The sequence below is a fragment of the Eucyclogobius newberryi genome, unplaced genomic scaffold (assembly GCF_026437365.1).
Source record: "Eucyclogobius newberryi isolate DKJ021-1_F unplaced genomic scaffold, fEucNew1.0.hap1 SCAF_1, whole genome shotgun sequence".
NCBI lineage: Eukaryota > Metazoa > Chordata > Actinopteri > Gobiiformes > Gobiidae > Eucyclogobius > Eucyclogobius newberryi.
Window position 1 is genome coordinate 13897415 of NW_027315723.1, and position 23339 is coordinate 13920753.

The following is a 23339-nucleotide window of genomic DNA, read 5'->3' on the forward strand; positions in this document are numbered from 1 at the left end:
CTTTCCCTCTTTTAGCTCTCTGTGGATCCCTCCTTCCTTCCTCCTGCAGCTGTCACATCTGCTCCACCATCTCAATGCACTTAGAACCTGGTTCTCAGCTACAATTTCTCTGATGAGCCAAGTCTAAATTAAGTTTTTTACCACAGAATAAGAAGTTGATTGATACATTGGCCAAGTAAAAATAAAGCCAAAATTTTGTCTTGAAAGTAATTATCTGATGATTATCTTAATTCCTCAATGCCTTGTCGTCATTACCTACAGTGGTACCATTTTGAGCACTATTTGCCATCTAAAACCTACCCCCATGGAGACGAGCAGGTAATACGATATTTGTACAGTGGCTTACCCCCCACCAGAAAGGTTACATGAGATATATACTATAATATAAAATATATTTTATTACCTGGTTGGTGGCTTTTCGAAATCCACATTCAGGCATATTTCGTAGGAGCTGACAAAAATCTCCAGCCATAGCTTCAAGTAGTCTGGATCCCTCTGCAAGAAATAGAAATGGATTTGTTTGGTTAGCTGTCAAGTATTTAGCTGTATTCATCCACCGTAGTTAATTACGCCTTTGTGCTACCACCAGACAATAGCTGCAAGCCATAAAGATTTGTGTCACTCTATAAATGGTTGGAATTTACAATTGGCAGCACAAATCAACAAGTTTAATTGCACCGTTTTGTACAAACCAAGTCACAAAACAGCAGTTGGTGTACAGTGTTAATGGAAGATAGACTTATAGCTAAAATAATGTTTATTCATCGAGTCAGCTGGGATAAAATGCCACAAAAGGGAATGTTGATGCCCATGACTCATCGACTGTAAGTGCAGGATCTCAAATAATGCACCTGTCTGGTAGGAAAACAGGTTTGACTTGATTGTAGTGAGACATGGGGGGGGCGCTGAACCATCAACATTTTCTACATTCCTGGGTCATTGCTTGAACTAAGACTGAAGAGCAAGCCTTAAAGGAAAATTGGAAAAAAAAAAAAAAAATCTCTTTTTAAATGTATTGTATAAAGCTTTATGGAATAGTTGTAATAACTGTTAATAATCAAGTTACCACAAGGAATATAGTGTGTTTTGAACTGAATATGCAGGATCAATCAAACAGACATAAATAAATGAAATAAAACACAACTCCAGGTATATTTTTGATAACGGAGGATTGATATTATTATGATTAAACGCTAAAGAAGTTGAGCCAAAGACAGTTCCTTTAAAAGTAGGCGTGTTGTTAAAATAGAGATTATAGGGGACATTTAAGGTTGCACGGTGCAGAGAAAAGTTACAGCAGCCGGGGTGGATTCAAAGAAGACAGGCAACTTGTGTGCGTGTCAGACTGGGAACGATCCAGGAAGCAGCTCGTGGCATTTCCCAGTGAAGTCATCAGTGAAGAGTGATTCTGCAAAGCTCTGTGTGTTTGTGGCTATGGGGAAGAGAGAGGGTGAGAAGGAGGAGAGAGATGGGGGGCAGGAAAGGGGCTGCAGATGAATAGAGAGAGAAGAGAGTGAGCACGAGGAAGAGAGGGAAAAAGGGGGGAGAAATGAAAGGGGAATGAACGAATGATAAAGAGAGGTTGATACAGGGGACAGAAGAAGAGATGATAAGATGACAGTGAGAGAGAGAGAGGGAGGGAGGAAGCGATAGCGAGTTTGAGAGTGAGAGAGAAAGAGAAAGAGGAAAGACAAAAGAGGAGCCACGTGAATTCATATGTTGCGGTGGGAGAGAATGTGTAACCCAAGCTGCATGAATCAAGAGACCGTTGGAAATAATCTGTGTGGGCACTCAAAGGGACATAACCCTTTTTCCTTTGCATCTGTGGTAGTATATAAATTATAAAACAACATGTAGACTATTACAGCAATGTCTAACCATTTGGTGAATACGTTTATAGGAGAAAACAATGAAGGAAATTACATTATTCTGCAACATGACGACTTTCTCATGGTTTATAGTGGTTATTTTTATTATAAGACTAACTTGTTTGCCAGTGTATTATTTTACTTGTACGTATAGGGGACCATGAAGAAGTGCAATATGATATGTTTTACAACATTTAGTTCACTAGAATAATTTGACTATATCTATTATAATATAAAAGACAAGAAATACATTTTAGGGAGAGAAATGTACCACTGCAGAAAGTGACTGTGTGTGAGCACTTGAGTGAGCCAGCAGTTTCTCCTTCAGCCCATGTGTCTGACAGCAGTGACTGCGACTGTGGTGGTTCGTGTCGGAAGAATGTCCTCATTTAGAGCGGAGCCGGAGCACAGAGATGCCCTTTGAGGGTTTGGACACACCCTGCTCTGCCCTGTTTACCCTGTAACCTAAAATCAACCGAACAGCATGTAAGGCAGAAAGGGGCAGGAGTTTGGAAAATGCACTCAAGAAGCTGTATTGTTGTTGCCTCAAAATACTGTAGGACCAGAAGAAGAGGGAGACCTGTCAGAGAAGAAGGGATTTCACTTAACTTTCACTTAACTAACAATGTCTGAGATGAAGGCATGTTTTTAAATCTAAAAGTCTGATTCAAGAAAGCTGCGATAAAATACTATATTGAATAATAAGCACAATTTTGGCCGATTGATATGAAAAGTGTATGACCAAAGACGAACTGCGATTGATATCAAGCAGTGTCTGATATTTTGTCATCGCTGTTGCAGAGTCGCCCTCCTCTCGGTCGATTCTCTGCCATCAAAAACACAAGCGAATCGTCAAGAACATTATTTCTCCATTTACTAACTTACCAACTCTTCAGAGCTCCAGCTAAACGGCCCAAGAATGATCACATTACCACAAGGCGTCTAGAGCTTGATATTCACTCAGACAAAAAAGCCGCAATTTTGATTTAATAGCAATTTTTGTATATTTTATATTGCCTTAAGAGCTAAAGCTTATTGTAAGTGATGATAATTGATTATGATTGGTTAAATACATCTATCACTCACAAATTATGACTAAGGTTTGACCAATAGGAGGAGGGTAAAACGCATTCCTGACATTTGTGAAAGACGTTCCTGTAGAACGAGGTCAAAGGGCACATGGGTCGATACGCTTCACTTCACACAATTAACAGAGACAAGAACGACAGCGGCCGTATTGGATTTCCTTATAATGAAAGAATCAATGTCCGACTGCATAGAAGAAAACCCATTCACCATCAGAGACACTACACAGAGGACAAGTTATGTTACAGCCATTTTGAAGGACTTACAAAGATTGTCACGAAATACTGTTGGACCATATTGTATACTGGTGTACTTTTTAGGGCTTCATATTGAAATTGAGTGTTTGAATTTTGTTTTACAAAGTAGATCCAAAGCTATAATTGATTAAATGTTATTTAAAGTACAAAATTATCCTACGGTAAATGGAAGATAGAATATAATGTAATGTTATGTATTAAAGTACCTAAACGTCACAATGTAAGCTACCAATAAACCTTGTATACTTAATCCATAGAGCTTTTGTGCTTGTACAGATGTATTGACCAACTGTATATTTTATTTAATTGTATCTCATTACACCACCCCACCCTGTTTGAATCTACTCTGAAGTAGATTTTTTATTTTATTTTTAACTGCAAACTGCGGCCTGCTCACTGGCCTCTCCAAACGAGCTGTAAAACAGCTGCAGTTCATCCAGAACGCTGCTGCTCGGGTCCTGACTAGAACCAGGAAGTACCATCACATTAGTCCTGTTCTAAGGTCTCTGCACTGGCTCCTGTGGCTCAGAGAATAGACTTTAAAGCAGCTCTGCATGTGTACAAGTCTCTCTGTGGCCTAGCACCAAAGTACATCTTGGATATGTTAGTGCCATATGAACCATCTCGGACTCTGAGGACCTCAGGGACCGGCCTCCTGCTGGTGCCAGAGTCAGGACTAAACATGGGGAATCTGCGTTTCAGTTTTATGCAGCTAAAATCTGGAACAGTCTTCCTGAAGATGCGAGACAGGCTTCTACTCTGACAATGTTTAAATCTAAGGCTACCCCAAATAAATTGTCTGTTTGCTGTAACCCGAGTCAACATTTTTCAAGCGGCTCGGTCGGTAGGCAAACTCTTATTTTTTTTTACTTTGAAGGCAAAAAAAAAGATCCACATTTTGCCATTTTTTGAGTCGGAGTGACCGCCAGGTGTCAGGCTTCAACAGTCAATGACGGAAAACGTCTCTATCAACCCGATCAGGAGACTAAATCTTACGATTTTAAGACATTTCAATCGACCTTTTGTACGCCGCTATCCTTTATTTTGGTAGCGAAGGCGAGCGAGGGGAACATGCGGGGAACACGGGCGCCGCCATGTTTGTTGTGATGACGCTGCTGGGCGTGCGTCAATCCCAGAATGCATTGCGTAAGACACCCTGACAGAGCCTGGCATGTCCTATGGACACTTGAGTGGCACCGACAGAGGCGCATAAACTTGTTAAAGGCAATTTGTCATCACCAACTCGAGGTCTGTTTCGTTACAGACACATGTGGGGGAGTGACTATAAAGATGCACATGCGATGCGCAGTGCGTTATCTTTGCTATAAAGGATGAAAGATAGGATAACAAGCGTGATAAATATATTCGACACGGTGGTTAAAGGAAGTCCGGTCGGTGAGTCGGCGAAATAATTGAAAAATATAATAATTCAACGTTTTTTCAACAAAATGCTGATAAAAAAAAAAATTGTCGGCTAGTTTCACGCCGGGTCGGTCGGGTTACGGCAAACAGACATATTATTTTGCTCAGCCTAAGCTCAAAAGCATTTTGTTTAGCTGTGCATATGACTGAAAGGATTTTCTTTGCACTATTCTCTTTTATGTCTTAAACTGTTTTGTGATTTCTGTCATGTCTGTGATTTTAATGTATTATTTTTTTCCTGTTGTGTGAAGCACTGAATTGCCTTGTGTACAAATTGTGCTCTACAAATAAACTTGCTTTGCCATGCCTAACCCTGTAGTTTAGACTTCTACGAACGTGCTGAAAAGCATGGGATTCTTATAATAGTCTCAAATGTTAAGGCTTCTGCACTGTGAATTAAATCCTGATATTAAAAAACAAATTGCAAGCAAATATAAAATTACAATAAGTGACCATTTTTCAAGATCTGAACAAGCATAACCATATTAACAAATTATTTCCCCAATGAATAGGCTTTGTTTCACTGCTTGTTCACCAATGACTGTACTGTCATTTATACTCCGGTATGCACAGTTAGCACCCTGAGGCTAGCTTTTCCCTTAGCTGCTAGTTCATCTCATGGTAGCCTCCTCCTTGTGCCATGAATAACTGCGCAAAAACACTGATGTCATCGCTGCTGATTTAGCCATAGTTCTTGAGGTCTACATTTGCTCTCATTTGCTTGGCTACGTCATAAGCCACTTATAATGGAGACTCCATGGACTATATGGAGTGTGGTTGTAATGTAGCAGTAGCAAATGTGACCGCATGTTGTCCTTTATGGCAATGGCAACAGAGGAGGGACGTTTTTAAACATTGTGGTGGAGTTAATTCTAGACCACTTCCACAAAAACTGGTCATCGAGTAGCACCCCAGTAACCGCGCCCTGTCTGGGGACTATAGAGGGAGAAGGGTGGGGCAGCTGATTCAGCTGAGAGAGCAGAATTAATCAAGATAATCAAATAATATGATTAGGCTTCATTAAATGCATACAAAAACTACCAATTGTAGTAATCACTTTACAACTATAGATATGCAGATGTATGTTAGACATTTCTTTTGTTTAGGAAAGTTAATTTTTTTGTAATATTCAGTGCAGTATCAAAGGTTAGACAAGTTTGTCATAGAGACATTTAGAACATATCAAAAGTTGCTTTTCTAATTTGCTATAAAGTCAGGACAGCTATTTTTATATGATCTTTTGTAGATGATAAATTCCTTTTACAAAGCAAACATTAAGACATTATAAGTATTAAACATTAGGGTTGGGACAGGACACAACAGATAAAATTACCACAAGCTTGGAATGATCTTGCGAGAGATTTTTTCCATGTGTTTACATTTGGCTCAGTCCAAAAAAAAGAGGGAGTTACACCTTTGGAAAAGCCGGAATTATAAAAAGTAGTACAACAAATACATCTAAAATAGTGAAAGAATTATGAAGACAAAATACTGAACTATTTTTAAAAGCGATAAATTATGTTGTCTCATTTTTGTGAACACAATCTCATGTCTCATCCCATCTCTATAAGACATTTAACTGATTCAAATTAAAATATAGTATTGCTTAATATTAGGGTACGTTTGTGATATTGTTGCATATGCTGTAGTGCAGGGACTATGTTAAACCAGTGAAGTCAGCTGACATTAGCAGAGTCAGTTATGTAATGCTCTTATTTGTCATCTGTGACCTCTCCACCTCTGTCTACGTAACTAGAGTCACCCTCTGCTAACATGGCACAGGGCTGCGCCGCAAAATGTTTGTGAAATGTTATCAAAAAAACTGGACATGTCAAAAGTTTGGAGGATCCAGAGAAGGGCAGTATGTGAAACAACTTACAGTAATTGATTTAGTACTCGACTGGTTTGAATTAGTTATCTTGCAAAATATTTTCTTTATTGCAGCTTGGAAATTATCATCAATTGAGGTATAAAAATGTGCACTACAGACACCTTAATAAAGAAAAGTAGTAGTATAGTATATATTTTTTTTCTCAGTAGATGGCTATGTTGCCCTAAATGTGGTGGTGGGAAACATATCAAAATGTCTCTTGAGAATGTTGTTTTGAAGATATGCAAAATTTGAAAATTGTGTATCATTTATGTTAAAGCGTGACAATAAAAAATCAGTTATTTTGTAAATTTTCAAATAATGGTATAAGATGATATTTCTGCACTTAAGTGATTCATTTTCCAGATCTTTCCCGATTGTTCGATAATTATTAAACCTTAACTAATGTGTTCAAAGAGAGTTTTCACACATAAATGAAATACTCATTTATTCATTTTCGTCAATATCACTCACCTCTACCTTAATGTCACACTATATTAATTTCCTTTATACTTAAATGTGCACATTATCCAACTCTCCAATGGAGGGTACGCCACCTCCAGGGAGATATTATTGCTTTGTTCAAAAATAGGTCTAGAGTTACAATAGAGAGAGAGAAAGTAAAGTTGGTGCACAGGCCGCCTGAATTTAACTTCAAAAGACTATCAGCAAAACAGATATAGGACAGAGTTGTAGCACTATAGGATCATCTATCAGACCAATGTCAAACGTAAACAGCAGATAAGTAATCAGAAAGGAAGTGACAAGTGAAACTGAGTTAGCACAGCACTAACACAAAGCGAACAGGAAGAAGAGCAGTTTCAATGGGACCGAGCCAGATCTGATTGTTTGTACAAAGGGACAACAAACAGAAACTTCAAAATTCAAGGTTGAAGACAAATTAAAAACCATACTACTCTTTTTATTAGACAATGTATTCAGATTTTGCGCATCTTGGAACAACAATTTTTATATATATATTTTTACATATCTCCTGGCTACTTCTAATGACTCTTAAAGGTCCCATAACATGCAAAATCGACTTTTCAGAGCTTTTAACCTTCTCACATTGCTATTTGTGCTTCATTTATGTACCCAGAGTGTTTTTTTGATTGATTCCCGCAGTGTTTAGCTATATTGCAGACTATCTCCTTTCCTCGAATCTCCAAACTGACGGGGGGTGTTCACAGGCACGCGTCATCATCCCCCCTAACCCTCCCCCTCCCCCCTCTCCACCCGCATCCCCCTCCCGCCTGCCGCCTCCTTCGCGCTGCTCGTGTCTCCCTACAAGCCCAGAGTTTTTCTGCTTCGATTTACGACGAAACACGGCTCAAAGAGGCCCAAAACTTAATTAATGATATCGCACTCTTTACTATTATCACAATGGTGAAGGTTTATGTGGCAGTTGATGCAGCAACCGGGAAAATAAACGGAGAGAAGTTCTGTCCAATACCGAAAAACCAGGAAATAAGAGCGCGATGGACATAAGACTTGGTTGGGCGGGGCACACACGCGCTCTGAGACTACGTCACGGGCCAGATCACTCTTCGCAAGGGTGGGGGCAAATATCAAACCAAGCCGTTTGCATTTCCGGGTTGGTGAGGGGGTCCAAGGTAGTATGGGTGATATTTCTTAACTATTATGTTAAGGGTGTTGCACAACCCTTATTATTATCAATTATACACTTAGGATAGAATACGAAACGTGAAAAAAAGCATGTTATGGCACCTTTAAGGTCAAGCACTAGCCCAAAGAATACATTTGGAATCAGCATGACTAGATTTAAAAGGAATTTCAAAACAGGAAAATCAAGCTAAGAATCTTTTTTTTACCAGATGCCGTTTCTGACACAGCATGGCTAGATTTACTAGATTTACTATGCTTGGAGACTAGAATAATTAGCTAACTAACTAAATATATAGTTGTATGTTTGTCAGTTTACTCAAATGAGCAAATAATCCAGAAAACAATCTTTCTATCAACCATTGAGGCTTGCCATGCGTCAACATTCAACACCAAAACAGAGCCACATTCTTCCTTAACTTTGGCCTATGTGACCGCTCCTACTGTCTCCTGCTTCTGCTGACTGACAACATATCCTGGCAACCCTCACCCGCTCACAAACACTGACTAGCATAGCACACATGGCCTGGAGACTCCTTACTGCTGTACCAAAACTTCAGCTGCTGCTTGGGGGGAGATAGTATTTAGATATTTTTAGAATATTTTAACAAGATATTTGTAAATGCTTTCAACTTCCGGGCTGCTTCAGCCTCGCGGAGAGAAAGGTATCGAACCATTGTGGAGTGTCAAGTCAGCGTGATATGAAGTTATCTTTTCTTGTAACGTCACTCAATAAAACAATAAAACCACACGGCAGAGTAGTGCTAAAACATTTTAACTGGTAAATAAGCATTGCACATTAATAATCAATGCTTATTCCTTACAGATTGCAAATGAGTTATAAGCTTACTTCTATACAGTAAAAATGTAAGAGAAAGTATAATATATATTGTTTATTACTAATAGATTGTACCACTTTTGTTTTCCAGGCTGTAAATTAGATTAGAACAAGCAAACATAGTATCATCCTGGTCTTCACGGTGAACGAATTGAATCTTGATTTTCTTACTTGCATTTTTTACCAGAAAAAAGCAAATAGCTAATAGCTATTTTTACAAACTCATTCAGCCTTGACACTACGATATTGTGTAGCCCAAGCTTGTCGTTGTTCATGCACTATGCTACAAACAGAGGGATTATTCAGTGGCACATCTTAACATCGAACAGATTTGCTTCTTAGGCTAAGAGTTTGAGACAGGGCCATGTAGCGTGAGTGTGTGTGTGTTTGTGCGTGTGTCCGTGCGTGTGTGCGTATGTGTGTGTGTGGGATTACTGCAGAAGACCCAGCCCACAGCCTCACGTGAACACCAGCTCAGCGCGGCCTGTTTGTAATGTGCCAATGTGCTTTATCTCCAAGTATATTAAACCGAGCCAAGAGCTGACTCAAGGAAGCTGCCTGTACTTCATTCATGTCTATAGGTAAAACAACACAAGCTACACTACTGCTGCTACCCGCAATGCTTCACAACTCAATAGTAGCTTTGTGCCATTACTAGCTCTGTGCATATGACGGAAATTACACTTAACACTAATCAATACAAATAAAAGTAAATAATGATCATCATCATGGTTATGGTTTTATTGTGGTTAGTATACAACTTGGGCTCAACAAATAAAACATGCATACCTTGCCTTCCGTAACTGTAACAGCTATTACTATATACAATATATATATATAATATATGACAAAATGTGGAGCTATGACATTTACAATGTCAAGTCACAATTATTGACACGATAAAGCAAAAAATAAAAGTCTTAATTCATTCACATTGTCTGCAGATTATCATTCTGTTTGCTTATTATAGCAGTATAGTACAGTACAGTAGTTTGCTATTTGAATGTGTTAGAATCAAGCTCAACCAATTACTTGTAAACTAAATTATCTTGACATTCCTAAATTGTATTTGGTAATGTATCCACAAATGCAAGATTCTATTGATTTACTTTTTTTTACAAGATTTGGGTGACAAAACTTAACAAAGTGCTCCCTCATGAATTGGTGATGCACATAAAATCTAATGAGTTGAGAGCCAATAAATCAACCACAAGCTTTAGGCAATTTCATTAGTGTCAGTTTTAAAAGGCAGGTTTCATTCGAGCTTGCAACACCAGCTAGATAAAGTATTACTTTACAGTAAATATTATGACTTTGTCTGCTAATTGTCAGTAATAATTGATTGATTACATCGTATTGTAGGTGAACGAACAAAAGACACATACAGGGTTACATCATTTTGGAAAAAGTTAAACAGCACACTGCCTCAGAGACTGGTGAGCCACAAGAAGGGTATAAGGGTTACAGAAGCATTACATTTCACAGAAGATTGAAATATAAATGATTACACTAGAACAATCACATGCATTTCATGTTTGTAGGGGTATAGAACCAAACATGTTTTTGTCTATAACAAAATACAGGATTTTTTTCTTTTGGCGTTGGCAGATTTGATAATAGCACCTGATTACGATTGCAATATTTTGTGCAGCCCTATGTAACACCATAAAGAGGGTTGTATATAATGTGTGATCTTACCTTAGTGGAGAAAAGCATCCACACCTCGTACAATCTTTCCTTGGATGCCATGGCACCAGCAAAGAGGCACCCGCCTCCAACCAAAAGGCAATACAATCCACTGCTATTACTTCATGCTTTTCCCAGTCAAGAGCAAAACTGCATCTGTACAGGATCAGACCATAACACCATGTTGTCCAACTTTATGACAACGTGTCCTTTCCACCGGCAATGGCAGATGTCTTAAGGAATGCAGCAATTTTCCCACTATTTATTACACCATGGTCGAGTCGAGTACAGTCAAATCCCCACAACAGCTGGGCCTCTTCTGCTCCTCTTGCACGGACAGTAGTCACGCTTTCTTGCTAGGTTTGTTCTGTTGAACATAATGAGACAAAACATATTTACAAAGTGCGCCGATTTTGCGTGGTTGTACCAAAAAGTAACACCAATACACTGGCAAAAATCAAATACCTAGTGCCTTTCCTATGTATTCTGAGCTTTACGAAGCGGTACGTCAAATTACACCGTATAAATCATGTATGTTTTGGGACAAACGCGTTAAAGACGTGCTCTGTGGATCCATAGACAGCTGCACCGCGTTTTCAGATCGCCTCGGGTAATATTACAGCTTTAGTTCAACCTACCTGCCCCTGTTAGCTTCGGGCTAGCTGTCAAAAAGCTTATTTTTCTCATTACTTGAGCCTCCTCCTCCTCATGTGACACATACGCCGCGTCAACACAACCCCGTAAAAGCATTAAAGTGCTGTACAATAAGAACAATACTACTTGTAATCGTAATAACAGCGTTTAATACGTCCATATAAAGGGATTTCCTCACCTGAGTCCAGCGGAGAGAAACTGTCAGTGCCGTAGAGTTGTTGCTATCAAGTTAAAGCTAAACTAATGAAGAGCAACTTCGTGTCTGAATTATTTCAAAATAAAATATAGCAATGGCTAAAACAAATTACATTTATTTTGATAGGTGAAATAGAGAGGAAGAACAACGTCACTATCGAAAGCAGCCTTTATAATAACTGAAAAGCATGATGTGATCATCACTGCCATTTCAATAACCATACATGACTACAGTTTGAAAATAATTGGTTTGTAATAATGTTGCTGTTTTGTTTGCGACATGAAATTTCCCCATGTGTGGACAATAAAGGATTATCTTACTTCTTACTTCTGTGTTAGACTTTACGGTGTCAATGTGGAGCTTCGTGGTCAAGGTTACTAGGTTGAACAAGGCATTTTAACGCCCCCTACTGGAATGACAAATTCATGTAGAAATTTAAATACCTGCAGTCAGCTTTCCAAGTCCTATCACATAATTATAAATACATCAGAAATGTTTTGTCTAAATTACTACTTAAGGATTAGGGGCAATATCAAAGTAATATGTTTTTTTCTTAAATTTGATGTAAATACTGTATGCTGTGATAATTGCTGCACTATTTCTGGTCTTGTTTTGATTGAAAAAATATATATACATAACCATATCAGATTGGAAACGCCACAGGTAAAAAAAAATAATAATCTTGAAATCATGGCAAAAGAAGGTTGAATTCGTTGTTGAACTGCTCGTTCTTTCATTCAAAACTATTTTTTGTCCAGTTTACATAATTCAATCTTCTTTTACCATTAACCCTATCTGTATGACTGAGGGACTACACAGACAGTTTGATATTTTCAAAAATCTAATATATTTACTTTATTTAGGCTATGATAATATGTATACATGTAATAAGGCTCATGTCTGATATGTACTGCAAGTAACAGTTGTTTTACAGTACACCAGTCACAGTTACAGCAATATCACCATATTCAAAAACATAAAGGCATTTTTTAAGACATAGACAAAGCCCATCTATTATATCATATTTTGATAGTTCACAGGTAAGTAGAGACAACTAACAGCATCTTCTACATGAAACACAAGATGAATTTGCTATTGCTCCAGTTGTACCATTGGATAAACGTTTTTTCAATAAAAACACAAACAATTTTATCAGACATGGCATTTGAATTTTCAAAAATACATTTAAATATTTACAGGTTTAAATGTGGCCACTTTTTATGTCAGCCATAATTAAAGCTGTACTGTGTAACTTTTCACTACCAATTTGACAGTTAATTGTTGCTTTGCATGGAATATTCCACAATATGGCATTGAACTAATCTATCTCTATGGAGACAAGCAGGGGACCAGACCAAGTTGCACGTCATAGCTGTGGGAATCCTGCTTTTCATCATTAAACAAATGTTAAATGGATGTGCTTACTGTGGAACATTCCAAGCAAATCCATTACATCTCTAAAGAGAAAAGCAGGTCAAAAAAGGCAAGTTACAGACCCCCCACCAGAAAAGTTACACCAAGCATCTTTAAGCAACATATTGAGGTCTGATTTTGTAAAGTTTTAGGTGTGTTCAGAACTTTAAAGTCTATATGACAGGTTCCCATTTCTCTAATTATGACTTAGTTTGATAGTAAATATTTATCATAGTTTTACTGATTTTATCTGTTCAAATTGCAGTTTGTAAATACATTTTGAAAAATAAAGGTTAAATATCACAGGAGTTCTGAGCTCTGAATCCCTCTACCTATGCCATCAATATGCAACAATTTACACTTAACTGACACAATGTTCTGACAGTTTATACAATCATTCAACTAAATAAAGGTGTATGTATACATGGTATTATTGTTTGTCAAACCATAACTATTGTGCCATGTATATGGATTTTGGCTCTTGTTTTCAGTCATTACTTCTACCTATGACATATTTTGTGCTCACGTCCAACCAGGAAGTACAAATATGCAAAATGTTTAGTATATATGAAATATAATTGTGTTCACTACAATGAAATGTGTAGTCTAACCTGTCATATAGATTTTAAATAATTAAAACATCCATTAGGCTGATGTACCCTTAATACCTAATACAATACCATTATTATTCACAATAATCTCAATGTTAAAGATATTGCAGAGGAAAAACATAGTACAACATTGTACACAGCTCCATGAAAAGCTTACATACATAGGCTACCACAATGAATGAAAGTGGAACAAAGTTTGTCAAGTTTACCAAGATGTAGTAGAAAGTAGAAGTAGTAATTCAAAGTGCATTATGTAACTTTTCTGGTGAATGGGTCGCCACTTGCTTGCCTCATGGTTATTGCTTTGCCTGGATCTCTCTCCATGAAGACAAGCAGGTGACACAACAAGGCCAGGTAAAAGGTCAGATCTGAAACAGTGAGCCCACTCTCAGTAAGAATGCATGTTTTTGTGCAATAAAAGCATATGTAATTAGACAATGCAAGGTATTTAATTTAAATGCTATAATCTGGAACATTTCAGGGAAAGAAATAGGGTGGAGTAGTGAGATGTAAGAAAACTTATAATGTGCAGATTTAAAGAAAGAAAGAAAGAAAGAAAAATATTCAAATCTTATCCAATCCAATATTTGGCTAAAATGCACCAATAGGTACTGTCAGGTTAAAGAATTAAGATTTGTATATTAAATAAAGAATAAAAGGATCATGGTATGTGTAGTTCCTTCTACGGTAATTTTTTGCATACTAGCTTCCACAAAACAATGCATTTTTACTGTAGGAGCTTTCATTTCAAAGTAATACAATTATCAACATATTATTGAGACTTTTGATAAGGCGAATATTGTTACATTGTAATATTTACTTGACACTTTCTGGACAACCTTTATATTGTGGTTCATTCCTATTTAACATTTGTTCATAGTAGACACCTTCACTTAATATATAGTTGCCTTCCTTAGCATGAAATACAGAATTATTACTACAGTCAGTCTATGATGTTATTTTTGATCCAGCGCTTTCACAGTCAAAATCAAAGAATAAAAAACCATTAACAAAGGCTCAAGTTGGCTCGTAATGTAGTGTTTCAAAAGCACAGTAGAATTAGGCCTCATGATTGCTTGCTATAATAGTCTTTTTTGGCTTATTTCTCATCATTTTGGGGGATGACTTTGTTTATTTTAGGAGAAGTCCCATATAGTGTCAGTGGTTTCAGATGGGCTCATTGGTGAGTTGCATGATGGGGCGGGGGGGTTGGATACAGGCAGGCTGTCCTGGCTGGTGAGGGGTACAGCAGGGTACATGAGGCTGAGAAAGGAGTCCCTCGTGTGTCTCTTCACCTATGGGATAATACAAATATTGTTTAAAATAGCTGGGAAAGATACTTGAAAACTATTTAAGATGAGAAGTTCCCTACCTGCTTAAAAAAGGTGTGTGTGAGCAGAGTGGTTGCTGAGGGTCTATGAAGAGGAAAGAAATTACATGTTGTTGTAAATAAGTTTTTGAAAACAAATATTGAATTTCAAAAACTACTGCAATGAAAACATACGGGTGGGAAACAAAGTTGTAACAACAAAGTCTAACCTGTGCTCTGGCTGTTGCTGTAGACACTGCTGGACCAGGTTGTGCAAAGTGGCAGAGTGGTTTTTCGGCCCTGGGCTCTGGGGTCTGTCTGTAGGGGGCACTGTGGCACTGTGGGTCATGGAGCCAGTGGCCACACTCTCCCCAATCCCAGAGTCCACCCCAGAGCGAGACACCTTTAGCCCCCCTAGCTCACCAAGAGGAAAGGGGGCGACGTCAAGCAGGCAACAGTGAGAGCCGCGCAGCTTCTGAAGGAGCATCTGAACAAACAAGCCAAAAATATCATTTTTAATATACTGCTACTATATTTTGCCGTGGATTACCAAAATAATATTAAATTCCCAATGCAATAACTACTATCAAATAAGTACTGGTTTTATGGTTTATTTATTTATCAATGAGTGTTAAAGGAACCATATAGCTTGCGCTCTTACCGCTTTAAGAAAGAAACTACATTCACAACTGAATCTGTGTTCTTATGGTGAAACTGGAATTTGTCCCTCTTCAGACTAGAAAAAATGCCCAGGAACAAAGCTTGAACTAGTAAATCCTACTTGTTAATTGGTAGCTGGTTGAACAATGTAAATGTAGGGGACCCATATGTCCCAAAAAGACCTTTGAAAGATAATACCTTTTCACAGCTCAACACAGTTGCAGAAATCAAAGCATAGTGTTGGGTGTAAAGGAATGACCCCCCACGGAGAGGACACTGTCTTCACCGGAGCCCCTCCCTCTGAATCTGATAAGAGACATTCCTCAGGACTACGTTTCTTAATGACTATATTTCACATCTAACCCAACTTGATGCTGACTGTGTGATCTAGACTTGTGACTAAATCATGTTTTAGTTTCGTTTGCCACAAGAACTGGTTTGAAGTGTGTTCATGTCGTACTTAATGTACTTTCTCATTACCTGCTATCGATGTGTGTTTGTTGACAATGTTGTGTATTTTATTATGGTCACATGTCATTTTTGCTGGTTTGAGTTAAATTTGCCCAAACTGAGAATAAGTTTGACCAAGAGTTAAAGCCACTCCCACTAGGCCACTCCTCTCAGGTCAATAAAAGAGCAGACTCAGCTCTGACTTTTGCAGACACAGGGAAAACATGCAATTTATATTAAATAAATTGTATTACGTTAGTTGGTTACTAATGTTGGTAGTTACAGCTTTTTCATAATTGCTGTATGTTTTTACTGCTCTTGTCAAGGTGACAAATGACATCCGCCTGAACACTGACACGGGCAAAGCCTCAGTCTTAATTCTGTTAGATCTGAGTGCTGCTTTTGACACTGTCGATCATGGGATCCTCTTACAGAGACTAGAGGACTGGGTGGGTATCACTGGCACTGCCCTAAACTGGTTAAGGTCCTATCTGGAAGACAGGAAGTACTTTGTTGAAATTGGTAGCTGTGTCTCAGACCACATGACCCTGACCTGTGGAGTGCCCCAAGGGTCAGTCCTGGGTCCCCTTCTGTTCAACCTCTACATGCTGCCGTTAGGTCAGTTGATACGCAGTGAAAATGTGTCCTATCACAATTATGCAGACGACACTCAGATCTATGTTTCACTATCGGCAGGTGACTATGGACCAGTAGATTCACTCTGTCACTGCATCCAACAGATCAGTTTGTGGATGCAAAACAACTTTCTCCAGCTGAACTCAGACAAGACTGAAATAATCGTTTTTGGCCCACAGAAACAAAGAGAAAGTGTTAGCGGTCACCTCCAGAGTCTCGCTCTAAAACCTACAAACCAAGTTAGAAATTTGGGGGTAATAATGGACTCAGACTTGAACTTTAATAGCCACGTCAAATCAATACCATCAGCAGCTTTTTACCATCTAAAAAACATTGCCAAAATCAAACATATAGTGTCAAAACCAGATTTAGAGAGACTTATCCATGCGTTTGTCTCCAGTAGATTAGACTACTGTAACGGCCTGCTCACTGGCCTCTCCAAACGAGTTGTAAAACAGCTGCAGTACATCCAGAACGCTGCTGCTCGGGTCCTGACTAGAACCAGGAAGTATGAGCATATTAGTCCTGTTCTCAGGTCTCTGCACTGGCTCCCTGTGGCTCAGAGAATAGACTTTAAAGCAGCTCTGCTTGTGTACAAGTCTCTCCATGGCCTAGCACCAAAGTACATCTTGGATATGTTAGTGCCATATGAACCATCTCGGACTCTGAGGACCTCAGGGACCGGCCTCCTGCTGGTGCCCAGAGTCAGGATAAAACATGGGGAATCTGCGTTTCAGTTTTATGCAGCTAAAATCTGGAACAGTCTTCCTGAAGATGTGAGACAGGCTTCTACTCTGACAATGTTCAAATCTAAGCTAAAAACAGTTTTGTTTAGCTGAGCATATGACTGAAAGGATTTTTTCTTTGCACTCTTCTCTTTTGTTTGTGATTTATTAGTTTAGAAAATCAGTTGGATTGATAATTTTTAATTTAGTTAATTTTATTGTATTTCTGTTTCTGTCATTTCTTTGTGATTTGAATGCATTTTTCCTGCTGTGAAGCACTTTGAATTGCCTTGTGTATGAAATGTGCTCTACAAATAAACTTGCCTTGCCTTGCCTTTTTACTTTGTCAAAGATGTAGTGCTGTACAGACAAAGCATGTTGTTGAGTTATTCTTTCGTACATTGTTAAAATACCTGAGTTGGCGGCATGTCTTGAAAAGGCACCCTTCCACTGACCAGTTCACAGGCCACAATCCCCAAACTGTAGATGTCCGACTTCACTCCATAACCATGCAGGTCCTAGTGAATACACTAGGATTAATTGCAAACAAAACCCTAAAATATGTTCTTTTAAAAGTTGTACCTGTCTAAGAAGCTCCGGACTGAGCCATGGCAGCAGTGAGGGACTGTGGTGGGGCATGTCGTACACTGCCCTTTGCCTCTTGCCCTCTCTCATCATACTGTAGGCACTGTGCAGCCCAGAGAGGTACACACAGCCCTCCCCAGACAGCAGGATGTGACTGGCCTTCACACCCCTTGATCAAAAACACGTGTAGTATGGACTGAATATACCACATTGCTCTGTTTTAAGCTAACAATATGATTTCTACGACCCATTACAGGGCTGTTAGGCTAACAAAGAAGATTTGTGTCAGAGGAAACTTAAAACGGTGCAAACGAATAGATAAACGGGATATGCTGTCCTCAGGAGGTTCCTCAGGAGAGTTCTCAGATTAGATCCGCAGATTGAGAATAATTTTTGGATGAAAGTCGAAACGTCTTGTTCATCAAAAATCAGTGTCCAGATGACTACAACTGAATCTTTTTCTACAATAAAATATTTTGTTAATTAATTCAATAAATTGTTTTTCAAAAAACGCTTTTATAAATGTTTGTTAATCAAATCCTCTTTTTGGTTTAATTAGAGCATTTGCAAATAAATGTATTACATTGTCTTAAAAAACTCTTCTCATAAAGCAATTATAAATCTATTTATTAAATATTATTTTAATAAATGCTTTATCCTATTTAACGTGGAACTTAGAGTTTTCCATAGTTTAGAACTGCTTATGTTATGATTTAGTCATTAATTTCATAGTTTGGACCAAGATACTGTTGCATCTGGATGTACTCAGAAAGACAAATGGACCCATTGATTTTAGTTAATACATTACAGATCTATGCTTCAGCCTGAGCTCAATTGAAATGATTATGTTGATTTTTAATGCACATATTTTTTTAAAAATACCATTTTTCAATATGGTATTTATAAAAAAATATGTGCATTCAAAATCATATTTTTTACCATATCTATCAATGTGACTTTTCATGTTTATTGCTGCATTTATACAAAAAAAACATATTTCTCCTTAATTGAACTTACCGGTGAACATAACCCATTCTGTGCAGGTATTCCAAAGCCTTAAGCACTCCAAACAGCAGATAGGCTATTAGTGACTCACTCATACCATCAGGGAAATAGGTCCGCAGTAAAGAGTCTGCAGAGCCTAGAGAGAGTGGAAAAATGGAGATGGAGATGGAGATTTAAATTCACTAATGTATCAACAAAAGCAATATCGATTTAATAGTGAGGGAAGAGGGCTAACCATAGGACATGAGAGGTGAGAGGACCCAAAGTTGACAAGACGAGCTGAAGACGAGGCGAGACGTGAGCAAGTTTGGATGGCGGAAATGTCGAGACAGCAACACTTCATTCTGGTGAAAATAAATATTGATAATAGCATTGCTGCTGCTAGTTCATTAAGTAGGCCTAAAGTTTGAATTCATGTAAGAATGCTGTGCAAGTACCATAAGTTGAAGCAGCTCCTCTTCTGTGCATTCGTCCAGGTTAGTCTGCTTTAATGCCACTAACTGTCCAGTTGGGATGTGTCGGCCCATGTGAACCACGCTCAAGTTGTTAAAGCCCCTCCCTGAAAACAGTTGGAGATACAAAGATTTTGATTATTTGCTTTAGAAGTAATTTCAGTGCTACTTCTTAATATTTCTATTTATATTATTTGTATATACATTATAAAAATAATTACATCCCTAAAACAACAAAATAATAATTATCTTACCAAGCTCAACCAAGATTTGGTAGTGGGATGGTTCGACAGACAACCCTGTGACATCATCGCCCCCCGCTGGCCCTTGTAGGGTGAATTCGGATCCGTCTGAACTCTGAACAACACATACTTAAACATAACTAAATAAAGTAAGACACATTAGAAAACCATATTATATAACCTAAAATGATTGAATGTAGAGTGGACTTGTGGTGATAGGTTAGTAGTGTGCTGCATGCTGCCAGAGGGGTAACTTATTACTTGCCAAATGATTTACATAACTGAGGAATTATACCTAGGTGAGTAATTTTACAATATATGACTTGGTACTTGAGCCACTCTATAAATGCAACCGGTCTGAACTGATAACAAGGCCTAATATTGTCACTGACGCTGATCCTTTTAATGTAAGTCTCAGGTTGTTTCCATGTGATTACTTTTGCATGCAATGTTCCACAGTATGGCATTTATATCACCAACCATGTTACTCGTCAGATCAGTGGAGAGGTAACTCTCAGGTAGCTCTCAGTACATGTTCTGCAAGGTTCGTTTTCAGAGTAAAAACTCAAAACAACAATTCATTAAATGCAAAATCGAAAAGTTTAATAGCGTACTGTGGAACATTCCTGGCAAAGCAACATCATCATGGAGCCAAGTATGTAGTTACATTGTGCACCAATAAGCTGAAGAAGTTTAATGAACCACATATCAATCCACTTTTGATAGAAACCCTGCTGTAAATTGTAGAGTGTCTTGGACTTCTACTTTAAACCCTTTTAGCTTGATTAGTGTATCCAATCATCTCGCACTGCTGCAAGTTTAGGGAGAGCAATTATCACATTATGTTTGGACCATTTTCAAAAGAAGAAAATAAGTAAATCCATGCAAAAGGAGCATTTAACCAATACCATAGGCTTATGATATGGGTTAAACAAGCTACATGACACAGGTGGTGTGTATAATTGTTGATAATGGACATCATCAACATTTTACTGACCAGGAATTGGTGGCTGGTGTCTTCATAGCACTCCTCTATGTCCATGGGCTGGACTTGAGCGTGGGAGATGCAGGAACAGTCCTGGTGGGAGGGGGGAGGAGCATAGGTGAGACATGCCCAAAAGGGTGTGATGTGTCTGGTAAGTGGAAGCATATTATGCCCTATATTATAGGGATGCTACGAAAAAATCAAAACAGGTTTGATTCTAAAAATCATTACAATTATTCTTGGATTATTGTGAAAGCTATGATTAGTAATTGCTCAATGAATTTATCTTGACATCCTTATGTATGGAGCGGGAGGGGGGTATGGATGGAGGAAGGATAGAAGCAAGCAAGAGGGGATTTTATCAATGACGTGAGGAGGGAGTTAAAGATAATAAAGAGGCAGTGTGTCTCCACTGAGCTGTGTATATAAATAGATTTCCATTGAGGGACAGTATGACTTCATAGACATGCTAATTTGACTTGCAAATTCTGACACATTTTCAGCAAAGTTGTTCAGTTGTGTTTGTCCTTTTACCAACTCAAAAGGTTGACGGTTCAATCCCTTTCATTGTATTTTTGATGTAAAGTGAGCTGTGTGCTATAACGATGCAAAGAAAAAAGTATATACACGTTATACTGGATGTATGTGACTTTAGGTTCACAGTAGCAGAGTAGTTAAGATAAGATAAGATAAGATATTCCTTTATTTTCCACACGTGGGGAAATTCCATTGTTGCAACGCAGGTAGACAGAGGACAGATAACTTATAGGAAGTTTAAAAAACACTCTTAATAGAAGAACTCTTATAAACGCTTTTGTGAAACTGTTATTTATCTCTGACAGCTGTTTGCATGTCCTCCCTGTCTCTGTTGCCTTCCCTAGTGTCCAAAGATATGTTTTCATAGTTGAATAGGTCAATCTAAGCAAAGTTTTCAATTTCAACGTTACACTTCAATGTATTTTCAATAGCCCATTATCACAACAGCAACACCGCACATGCTCTATGTTGTCTGTCAGTGTATGCAACCAATAGCCTATAGGTGTATCCCACTGATAGCTCAGGGAACAGCTTCAGTCACCACACAACCCCAAATGGGAATACAGAGACTGGTAAGAAGAATACAGAGACTGGTAAGTACTACTAATTCATCATGACAAATTGTCCTAATAGGCCCCAGTATAGCAGACACCAGACTGATCATAACTGACAACAGCTACTGGCTTTTTCTGGTGTGGTACCACATCACACCGGAGGTCAAAATGGAGGATACATTCATAACACAAGTTTTTGGACTAAAATCCAGTGTAATTTGCAATGACACATGACAATTTGAGACAAATTGATCAAAGGGTATTGAAAATAGTTTACCTTGAGATATGTTTTTAATATTTAGTTGCCCAAAAACAAGTGTAGCGCAATGGTAAAGTAGTATCCATGACTATGAGTGACATACCATATTAAACCTTGACCTATAAATATCTGTTGATAAAATCAAAATGTCAAATAACTTAATTAGCTAAATTGAGTGACCTCAATACTTACCTTACCGCTTCGGGGCAGGTTTGGTGAATTATGCGATCATTATAACATAGTAATAATCTCGATCCATTTCATTAATAAATCTTTGCATTTCATTACCAGTTCCCGAGACGTCCCTGTGTGGGACAATAAAGTAAACTTAACCTCTCCTTACTATTTTCTGCACAACTCCAAGGCAAGTGAGACGTGTTTGATACGTGCAATGACCTTGTCTATAACACACACACCCCATAAACATGTCCACACTGTTTAAAAGCATAACAATACCGACATTTGAAGTAAAGCCCGGATGAAAGCACTGACTTGACCCCATTCACAACTATATCAAGCATGAATGATTCGACAGACTGATTCTAGTCGGACACGAAGCAAACAGAATAGAAAATACATGAGGGATTATTCTTATTCCTTACCAAGAAAGACATGGAGTCCTTTTGGCGACGACACTATCCCAAGCTTTGGCATTCATTCGCGGGAAGGCTGCGGGAGACGAAGGATGGATACAGCGGAGCAGACAAAGCCTACTGTGAAACATGATGGCTTTCAACAACTACATGCCTCAAAGAACCGGAATGCAACCAGCAACCGTGTATCAGATTGTGCGTGCGTCTCCTACCTGGGCGCATCAGCAGATGGACAGGCGCGGAACGTGGGGATCTAAAAAAACAAAAGGGAATTCACGGTCCAAAATTAGGCTAAAACGTGTGCCCAACAGCAGCCAATGGTTATGTAAAAAGGCTTTATCTACACGCAGAGGTCTTTGGAGTTAAATCGTGTTAGCACTTTCTGTCCTAAGCTTCAAATGCAATCTATTCCTCCAGATGTTTTTAATCACGACAATTAATGCGCTTTGTAAATGTGGAGTACTTCATTTTGTCGATTGCGTGTAATAATAAACATTCCATATGAGGGACTTTTCTGCAAACGTGATCGTGTCGTTTATAATGTATAACAACACATTCACTATTTTCTCTGAATCGTGTTCTGAAAAACATCGAGGCGTGGGAAAACACGAAGCCGCTTACCTTTTCGTCAACAAAACATAAAAGGTCAGCAAATATCTTTATCCACGTTTGACAGCTCAAAGGTACATCGTCTTGTCACATGTCGAAATATATATATATTACGATTTTACTACAAAGTTTATAGAGCCAAAACTCTGCAGCATTGCTCAGTTTCTTGACAGGACTTTTAATTTGACACCCGTCGCGCTCTACATGCGTAATC

General features: G+C 38.4%; 2 protein-coding genes across 6 annotated transcripts in view; both read right to left on the minus strand.

Moving 5' to 3' along the window:
• nbeal1 (neurobeachin-like 1) overlaps positions 1-11551 on the minus strand; it is a 56441-nt gene extending 44890 nt beyond the window's left edge. For all 3 annotated transcript variants that reach the window (XM_072465935.1, XM_072465934.1, XM_072465933.1), the window contains exons 1-3: positions 11483-11551; positions 10663-11017; positions 404-495 (exon numbers count right to left, since the gene is read on the minus strand). In XM_072465935.1, coding sequence (XP_072322036.1) covers positions 404-495; positions 10663-10713 — 143 coding nt within the window. In that variant the 5' untranslated portion in view covers positions 10714-11017; positions 11483-11551. The remainder of the gene's footprint in view (positions 1-403; positions 496-10662; positions 11018-11482) is intronic.
• A 772-nt stretch (positions 11552-12323) lies between these two features.
• stradb (STE20 related adaptor beta) lies at positions 12324-23313 on the minus strand. 3 transcript variants are annotated; one of them, XM_072466025.1, is made up of 13 exons: positions 23138-23313; positions 22729-22769; positions 22526-22592; positions 20586-20666; positions 19601-19703; positions 19332-19453; positions 19130-19238; positions 18907-19030; positions 17887-18058; positions 17718-17822; positions 15064-15320; positions 14897-14939; positions 12324-14819 (listed from the first exon to the last, which is right to left on the minus strand). In XM_072466025.1, exons 3-13 carry the CDS (start codon positions 22535-22537, stop codon positions 14661-14663), a joined length of 1287 nt encoding a protein of 428 aa, XP_072322126.1. In that variant the 5' UTR covers positions 22538-22592; positions 22729-22769; positions 23138-23313; the 3' UTR covers positions 12324-14660. The 3 variants fall into 3 exon arrangements, with proteins under 3 accessions (XP_072322126.1, XP_072322119.1, XP_072322118.1); XM_072466018.1 differs by lacking the exon at positions 23138-23313 and having other exon boundaries at positions 22729-22846; XM_072466017.1 differs by lacking the exons at positions 22729-22769; positions 23138-23313 and having other exon boundaries at positions 22526-22700.
• Between the last annotated feature and the right edge of the window lie 26 nt (positions 23314-23339).